This window comes from Drosophila innubila (assembly GCF_004354385.1).
Source record: "Drosophila innubila isolate TH190305 chromosome 2L unlocalized genomic scaffold, UK_Dinn_1.0 4_B_2L, whole genome shotgun sequence".
NCBI classification, from domain to species: Eukaryota; Metazoa; Arthropoda; class Insecta; order Diptera; family Drosophilidae; genus Drosophila; species Drosophila innubila.
In genome coordinates, this window is record NW_022995372.1 from 16,414,478 (window position 1) to 16,424,116 (window position 9,639).

Sequence of the window (9,639 nt, forward strand, 5' to 3'; positions counted from 1 at the left end):
CAGTCTGTTGTGTATATGTCCTGTCTGCCTCTGTCTGTACTTCTCTTTTCTTTTTCTTTTTTTGAAGTTGCTTGCTTCCGCATACGTGCAAAACATTCACCGGACAAGATTTATTACGGGGCCACGTGTTGTTTTTCAAGTTGATGCGCATCCTGCAAGGATTGAGGCACCAATTGTTAGGCAAATCCATACATTTCAGACTCTAGCATGTCAACTGTATTGCGTGGACAAGGTCAAGGTATCTCAGCTCTTTATTTTTGTCTTTCATAAGAAAATTCCTTGCGCGATTCAATTGCGCGATCTTCAAAAATTCTTACAGTTATCGAAGAAACAATTCAATTCGAGATGATAAACAATTTGATCTATCTGTCTGTGATCTATATTTATAAATATTCCACAATTTCTCCCATTTCCAACACTCTCACAATAAGCTACAATATTATTTTGACATAATCTTTACTGTATTATGGAGCTGAACACTACAATACATAGAGGTTAAGACGTAAAATTTGATACATTAAATTTGGATAGGGTATATACATGCAAGTGTATTTTAGATATGAGGTTAGAAAGCCCCCGAACCGGTTAGAGAATTGGCGGAAGGATAATGTGATCGCAGGACCATACAACGTTCCCTGTCCATGAAGAGAGTGCGTCGCTTCAGCATGATCTCCCTCTCGAGGTTACCTCGGACTCCAACCAAAGCCTCCTTGGTCTCCTCGGCAGCTCTCAGCTCGTGGAGCATGGCCGTAACGCTGCTCTGGATGGTGTGGACCTCATCGATGAGATGCTGTTGGGCGACATCGCGACAGCTCTCCACATTCGGACGATAGCTGCGATTGTGCATGCGAGTCTGGGCCACCTTCATGGCGGCATCGAAGCTGCGGATGCGTCCGTGGAGCTGCTCGATGCGTGTCTCCGTCTCCGCCAAATCGTGCAAGACACGATGCAGATCATTCTCGAAGCGCTGCACCGCCTCCTGCGTGCAGTTGATGCGCGAGGTCAAGGACTTCTCAACAACATCCGCCTGACTGCGCAGATCCCGTGCTCCATTCAGTAGAATGTTGTTGAGGGTACTGCGCAGGGCAGCTGATCTCTGGCGGCACTTCTCGCACTCCTCCAGAGTCTCCTGGCTGAAGTGCTCCCAGTATTTCTCCGAGGATTGCTCGGGCGGCTGTCGCACGGCTCCGACGTGGAACATGACAGTGCGAGACTGATTGTTCAAACCCACATTAATGGTATCAATATCGTAGGCCTCTTGTTTGTCACTCCAATCGAATTCCAATCGCTGTTTGGCCGCACAATTCTCGCGCTGTTGTGCCTCAAAGTCCTCCAGGACTTTCTTCAGCTGCCGCTTAATCTCGGCAATCAAAGCCAGCTCATTGACCAACTCCTCCTCGGGAGTGTCCCTCACCAGCTCCGTGTCCGGACGACCACAGCGCTTCTCGATGCACTCCTTAACAATGCACTCGGGAACCCCGAAAATGACGAACGCCTTTCGCAGCCGATTGCGCTCCTCGTCGACCATAAAGATCTCATCGGTCATCGCCTTGATGGCATTCTCCAGCGTGCTCTTCCATTTGCAGATGACCTGCGCTCGTTGTCTCAGTTTTCCCGTCGTCTCGTTTTGGGTCTTGTTCACTGTTGCTGTCAGACGCTGGAACTCCGTGGTGGCACTGAAGCGATTTCTGCAGGGGGGTAAATGTAGAAATGAAGAAGAAAGAGGAAGTGAGGAGATGAGGAGATGAGTCTGAGAATGCAGGTCTCACTCACTTATCCGCCTTGTCCAGCACACTGTTCGTATTCTGCACCGTCTGCTGATTTCTGGCACGCCATTCATTCGTACTGTAACGTGTTATCGAATATCTATCGACTACAGGACGCGTGCCCGTCAGTCCAGCCATGGGACTCCAGTCAACCTTACCGGTGGCCCAGTGACCAATTGGACCCATTGGTGTCATTGAATCCTTGTGCGGCAAATCGTCGCCAGCTTGGGGTAGATAACAAGGTGGATTGTGTAGATTATCCGCATCGGGATTGATCGATCGCTAGGGGTTCAAGAATACTCCTACACATCCAACTCGATTACAGTTTACTGATCTCAAGAACTCACCGCAAACTGCACCTCCTCCGTTTTGAGGGGTCTATTCTGGGCGTGCTCATTGCGCATCTCAACCAACTGCTGCTGCTGACTATCAATGCCCGCCTTCAGGTCCGCCTGTAGCTGATGATGCTCCTGCACAGGATCTGCGCCAGTTTGCCTCGCATTCTCCAACAGCTCACGCTGTATGGCTTCCGTGTTGGGCACCAAGGCAACTGGTGCAATCTCAGTCCATTTGCGACGTCGAATTGGCCCCATATCCGGTGGAGGAGGACAGATCAAGGGAGCCGGACATGCGGAAGTCGGATGTAAGTCAATAGCACCCATTTTGCAATCGCCTGCACCCGCATACAAATCCTTCTCCTTACAGCACGACATCTTTTCTTGAATCAAGCTCAAAATGGAATATATAATATTTGGAGAAAATATTCTATCCAGATGAATTGCTAGAAACGGAACACGGAATAATACTGTGAGTTTGTTGAACAACTTTGTTTAGGGGTTGTAAATATATGACGACTGGGTTGCTCAGGTTATGAACTAAACAACATTGTTGGGGTAACCGGTTCGCAACAGGATACGTTGTTGGGAGTAAACCATGCATGGGAAAAATAACCATTAAATGAGTGACGATATGTTGAGTCATGATTGAAAAGGCATTGATTGAAGACGTTGTTGTGGTAGCAGCTTAATCTGTTTACAGGGGAAATGGTAGACGATTGACAACAGGCGTTGGTTTGTAGTATAACCCATTGATAAGAGGAGCCTTGTTGGGGTAAGATCGTTGTGGGGTAACTGCCTAATTGAATGAAAGTGTTCTTGGGGATAAGACATTGATGAAAAGCCTTTAGAAGATAAGATGGGAATAGGTTAATCGCCTAAAAAATGTAACCCACACCCGTCAATGGGAGATAACTATGTGCATTAGGGAGCATCATTTTTTTCGAAAAAAAAAAAAAAAAAGTAGTATCCCATATTCTCAATCTACGGTTAATGCTAAAATGTTTTTACGAAGAAACAATTGTTCTAAAATCAATTCCTAGTACCCGCTTTTTGAGTTAGAAAAACGTGTTTTTTTTATTTTTTAGCATGAATTATTTCTATTTCTTTATTATTTTAAGTCCTATCCTGACAAGCTTGGTATCAAAACTCGTGTTATGACCAGGACTTATAAATAGAAAGACAAATTGTCCTTACAACATAATTTTTGTCCTTGCAAGGATTTAAAACGCAAAATTTTTCAACACAAAAAGAGACGACTAGGAACTGGCGACTAGGAACTGATTTAAGAACTTAGTTTCTTGGTGAAAACATCTTAGAATTGACGGTAGATAACGAATATGGGGTACCATTTTTTTTCTCGAAAAAATCGATACACCCTAATGTGCATGTTGATGTTTAATAAAGTTGTTGGGCTAAGCGTTTGATGAGAGGCTATTGTAGGGCTAGTTTCTTGACAATAGACAATGTTTTGATTCACTACCTAGAGATTCTTAGTAGTGAAGAGGTCAACCGATTGAATACTTTAGCGATTTCACTTTTATTCGAAACACTCAGAGACATTTTAGAGGATTGTTATAACAGGAAAGATAGAGCACTTTTAGCTGTTGGCCATGTTCTGGAAGAACATAATGGAGAACTCCAAAACATTTGTGGGCTTATAACGCAGCACATTCAACACATAGTCCTGCATAAAGTCGGCCAGTTCCGAGTTCGATTCTAGATACTTCATGGAGTTCTCGTAGTTCAATGCCTTGAGCTGTCTAAACTTGCGACTCAAGGCGACATCCTGACGCCACATCAACTCTAGTTTGGGCAGAATGTACTCCTTCTTTTTTTTGGGGGGCAAACAGGCAGCATGCAGCAGATAGTTATAGCCACGCCAAAAGTGCAGCACAATGCGACCCTCTGGGGTCATAAAGGTCTCGGCCACATCCTGTAGCTCATCGTTGAAGCATTGTTGGGTCACAATGTGCACGGTGTTCTTGTAGGTGCGATAAAAGATTCGCACCAGTTTGCGCTCCTTGTGGACTATCAGATTGCAGCGCAGCACTCGTCCAAAGAGATTCATAGTGTAGTACTCGTAGCTGCCGACAAAGTTGTGACAAACGAGATGCCTCATCAGAAGCATAATGCCACCATCCAAGACAAAAGTGTGATCGCGATCCTTGATATCGACGGTTGCCTTGAACTTTTGCGCTTCCTCGTTGATTCGCGTTTCCCTTATCGCCGTCAAATAGAGATCAGCGTGGTTTCTCACCTCGAGGATCTTCTCCATAAAGGCATGATCGATACGATCGAATTCGGAGCGTTTCTCGCAGATCAGCAGAAATTTATCATCGTATTTGCCTTTGAGCTGATGTCCACACTCGGTGATCCCTTTGCCCTTCTTCATCTTGCTGCTGCTGTAGACAACATATCCATCGAATGTCTCCTCCACATTCAGGCAAAACTTTCCAATCTGTTTCAATTCGCGCTCAAAGAAGATCTTCAGATTCTCGGTCAACTTGCAGTTCGTGTTTCGCAGCTTCGAGATGAACAATTGCTCCTTAAAGATGACGGCCTGTTTTACGGGCAAAAAGTTTTTTGGATCAATGCCCCAATCGCATTGTTTATACTGATCCTCGGATGGTTCAATGGGTCGAATCAATGCAGAGATTATGCTCGATACACTGATCTCGTCCTGTGCACTCAACTTGTCCAATTCCTCACAGGCCCCAGTGATTTCACCCTTTTTACCCGGATCCCGGAAATCACTCAAATCGCAGGGCAAGAAGAGCGGCGGATCTAATTTTATCTCGTCCTCATCGCGTTTGGAGTCTACAAAACTAATTTTCGAGGAAACAAGAAAGCAAGAGAATATTACTTGACTCACCCATGACAAAATTTATATGGAAACAAGACAATTTAATTTTTTAGGTTGTTGAACGTGAAAAGCTCAGAAAATATATCACAATTCGATCAGAGTTCAACATGAACTAGGCAATCTTGACACGAAAGTCTTTGGAAAGTTATATTCTCTTTCTTTGACAGGAAGGTACTACACACTTCACTCGTAATGGAAAAGGATTCTTAAACTTAAGAAATTCTTTTCAATTTCAATTTAAAAATAAATCCAAATCGATCGGAGAAAAACTCCACAAAATTTGGTCATTGAAATGTGCTTTATAAGGTCTTAACTATATACTTTCGCTTCTCTTGTAAGGTATCAACTAATCAAGCTCCTTCAGTGTTCTCCAAGTCTCAACAACTCCGAGGCAATTAGCTAGAGCATCATTTGACTTTCTCATGGAACTCTGAAGAGTTTTCACAGTGCAAACTGTAAATGAAAATTGCGCAAGAAATGCGTAAGCTGACAAAGGATATACAACAAATTGCGATTCTAGAGAAAAGCGACAACTAATTGCAAGGACAACGACTCTTCAGACTCTCAAAAGTTAAAGCTGCCAGGCAGGCTCTCTTTGAGGATGAAAGGGAGGAGCTAGGTGGTGACAAGTGCATGTTTTTAATGGCGAATGGACAACAAATACTCGTTAACGGCTCTTGCAGAAGACAGCAGGCCGAAGGCCAAAGGAGGCGAGTCCTGGCAGGACATCATGCTCATTGTTATTGAAGCGCAAACAGGCGGGGCGAAAAGGCGCTCATTAAAACGCATAAAACGTATGAGAAAATCAACAGTTGAGTGAGCACAAGAGACACAAAGTGGGAGAGAGGAAGGGGGACAAGCGAGAAGAGCACATCTCAATGGGGTAAGGACGAGCCTCGTCCTTGGGCCGTAACCATATTAAATTTGTTATTAAGCCTGTAATTATTTGCTCGACCGGAATTGTTGGCATTTTCCCGCTATTAACTACCAAAGTCGCTTTTCATCTTATTGTTGTTTTTCATTTTTCCTTTTGGAAAACATAAATAAATTATGCAGACCGTGAGGACAAAGACAATGCGCTCTGTGTTTGCTCAGCTTATTTCACAGTCAAGTTAACTTTAAAAGATACATGAAGAGGTCCAGCCGGGGCCCCAAACAAATTCTTTATCATTTTCCATTTTTCTCGTCATTTTTTCTTTACATTTTACTTCCTTTCATTTTCATTAATTTCTTATGCATTTCGCTCTACGCGTAAATTAAGTACAATTGTTTTCTGTGTCCGCCGTCCACTTACATTTAATCTTTCTTCATCTTTGCATTCATTCACATTCATTCGCTTTCATTCACATTCATTCTTCATTTCCTTGGCATTTTGTGCCCTCTATTCCCTCATTCTGCCAGAGGGAACCATTGAGTGCTAACATAAATCAAAATGTGAGAAAAAAAACTGGAGAAAAAAATAAACAAATCTTAAATGAAAATTGTTACCAATGCTGCGTGCAGATCCTGTCAGATTCTGTGGGGTATGTTGGATTAACTACCACACTAACACACACACTCACACACACACTCACACACACACTCGTATTGGTTGTGGGTTGCCCAAGCTTAAGGGTCAGTAATAAATGTCATGATATGAAATTTATTTACGCGCCACGAAAACCAATGAAAAGCAACCAAAGCAAAGGAATGCAACAACAACAACAACAACAGCAACACCACCAACAACAATAACAATAGCCACAACAACTTGAATAACAGCAATAACAATGCCACAACACACAAAGACAATTAAAAGAGAATAGGCAGAAAAGCTGAGACAGTAAAAGAAATAAAAGAGATTCGAGTCGAAATATGCCTGGGAAAATGAAACAGATCTGAGGGAAAATTGTAACCATTTATTGTGCCATGTCAAGTGAAAGGGATGCCAGAAAGTGTGGACTACAATTGACTTAAAGAGAACTAAATAGTAATAAGTTCATAGATCTATAGAACTTTAGTTGAAATAAAAGACTATGTAAATGATATCTGCAAAACATATAATAATACGGTAAGATTTAGTATCTTTAAAACTTTATTTATTACATCAGTATACTAATCTAATGTACTTATTTGATACTGTCAGCATTCGAAATAAGTTCTAATAATAAGATCTAAGGGAAAATTGTAACCATTTATTGTGCCATGTCAAGTGAAAGAGATGCCAGAAAGTGTGGACTACAATTGACTTAAGGAGAACTAAATAGTAACAAGTATATAGATCTATAGAACTTTAGTAGAAATTAAAGACTATGTAAATGATATCTGCAAGTATTATGTGAAAATTTAATTAAATAAAAACGAGTCTTTTCACTATTTTTAAGCATTTATTGTGATATGAAAATCACTAGCCACAAAGGAAATCTATATAAGACAAAGCAAATTATATGTCTTGCTTTATTTTATTACGGTATGATTCTGGTGAGATTTAGAAGAGTATCTACAAAACTTTATTTATTACATCAGTATACTAATCTAATATACTTATTTGATAGTGTCAGCACTCGAAATAAGTTCTTGAACTAAAAGCTTAAAAAAAAGAAACAATAATACTTATAAAATGAACTAAAATAAACTAACTAAAAACTTATCTTTATAAAATTTATAGTTATCTTCAATATATTCGCTTTATAAATCGTAATCGTGGCAAACTTTGATGGCCATTTTCATGTACATTTTGATAGACAAATTCTGTTGTTCATTTTTATGGCAATTAATTTATGGATCTTAACGCATGAATGCGAACATGAATAACATGAATAAATGTCACAAATGTCCAGCGCATTCATCAATCAATATTCAATTTATTTAATGAAATTATTATTGTTATTTTTGTCTGTTGATGTTGTTGTTCGTTTGTTCTCAGATTTGCCTGCACAGTGGAGCTTGTTGATGAGGAGAAAAGGCGAGGGAAAAACTGTTGTTAATGTGCTTTGTTTTAATTGCTTTTGTATATGATTTACATGCTTTTAGATTTCTTTTACATTTAATACACACACACACACATATATACGTATATACACAAAACAAAAGACAATGCACTTGACGTGGCAATTTGGCATTTGCAAAGAGCTGACGAGAGGGAAGGGAGAAGAGAGAAAGAGAGCAGACAAGTGACGCTGAGAGACGCCACTTAAACTTGACATGAGCTCATAAACAAACACAGGTTGCATGTCCTTTCACACACACACACAGAGTGACACACACACACACACACACTCACACGCCCACACACACCTCATAAAAATGCGAGCTGACAACACTTTTGTATGAGTTGTAAATGCGAAAACACATCCTCTGTCTCCCTCTCTCTCTGCTTCCTCCCTTTCTCGTAGTTGTTTTATGCCTGAAGCACGCAATCCTGTCATGCTTTCAGTCAACACTCACACCCTTATACACACACACACACACACCCTCGCTCACACACACAGATGTGTGTGCCCTTTGACTGCTGCTTTTGTTGAGAGGAATGTGTTAATTACAGAAAAATTGCGAGAATTTGTATTATTTACTTTGTTATCAAGATTTAGCTTCAGCTTAGCCATTGTTGTTGTTGTTGTTGTTGTACGTGTGCATTGGATTGCGTGCCTTGCCTATAATTGCACATGTGTGTGTGCGCGTGTGTGTGTGTAGGCATCCTGTTGTTAAGTGTTGCTTTTGTTGCTCCTTTGAAGGTTAACTCTTTGTTGTTGCCAAGGCATGAAAAGGATTTCCCCCAAATCACTGGCAATATCACTTTGAGAAAAATGTTCTTGGATATGTGAAAATTTTGAAGGAAAATTCCAAACTCTGTATTACAGAATAGATATAGAAAAACATAGTTTTGACTTGAAATTAATATAGTTTATCAATGAGATCTTATAAATTCTTAGGTTTTTATAGACAAAGCTATTTTTTAATAGCTCCATTTGACCATTTAAGTAAAACTCTGTAAAAAATCTAATAGTCAAATACTTATATAATATTTTGTATAATATAATAAAAAAGTATAATAAATTTAAATTAAATACTTGTCATTTTTAAAATCAAGTAAACTTTTTCAAACTGCATTAATTTGTTCGTTAAAATATCACTTAAATAGTTGAGCCTTAAGCTTTTAGAAAGTTTTCAAAAAGCAAATTTTCATAATGCTATTAGCATTTTAAACATATATTCAAATATATTTCTCAGAATCTCGTGTGCAGCCTGGTATGCCTGTATTTCTTGGGAGCACTCTTAAATTTTGGTATTTTTTTGACTATGTTTACAATTATTTTTAATGTCATAATGTTATCACGAAATGTTTGATTTATTTTATTTTTACTATTTTTATTTTCTTTTAGCGTAAATTTACAGGTTATTTAGCTGATCCTACTTTCTGTGTTGATTAATATATTCTTTTATCTAGCAAAAAATAACACCATAGCTATCTGAATACTTGGATTTTTTTATACTGACTGCTGTCATTATTCCTTAAATTTCTGATGGTGTTTCGCCACATGTCGCCTTCCACAGCACCTGCTGCACTGAATTCTCGTCCTACTTATATACTTCTACTCCCATATCTGACTCTACGAGTTGTGCGAGTATTTCGAGTGATTCAACTACAACAAAAACAGAAAGTTTTATTTTATAAAATGCAAATTGTTTTACA

The 9,639-nt window shown here is 39.9% G+C and overlaps 2 protein-coding genes across 2 annotated transcripts; both read right to left on the reverse strand.

Moving 5' to 3' along the window:
- Positions 1–435: 435 nt before the first annotated feature.
- On the reverse strand, positions 436–2,494 carry LOC117781810 (tektin-4). Its single transcript, XM_034618676.1, has 3 exons — positions 2,114–2,494; positions 1,774–2,048; positions 436–1,688 (listed from the first exon to the last, which is right to left on the reverse strand). The coding sequence occupies exons 1-3, from the start codon at positions 2,477–2,479 to the stop codon at positions 566–568; spliced, it is 1,764 nt and encodes a 587-aa protein (XP_034474567.1). The 5' UTR covers positions 2,480–2,494; the 3' UTR covers positions 436–565.
- A 1,128-nt stretch (positions 2,495–3,622) lies between these two features.
- Positions 3,623–5,042, reverse strand: LOC117780323. The gene is made up of 2 exons (XM_034616794.1): positions 4,977–5,042; positions 3,623–4,921 (listed from the first exon to the last, which is right to left on the reverse strand). The coding sequence occupies exons 1-2, from the start codon at positions 4,978–4,980 to the stop codon at positions 3,702–3,704; spliced, it is 1,224 nt and encodes a 407-aa protein (XP_034472685.1). The 5' UTR covers positions 4,981–5,042; the 3' UTR covers positions 3,623–3,701.
- Between the last annotated feature and the right edge of the window lie 4,597 nt (positions 5,043–9,639).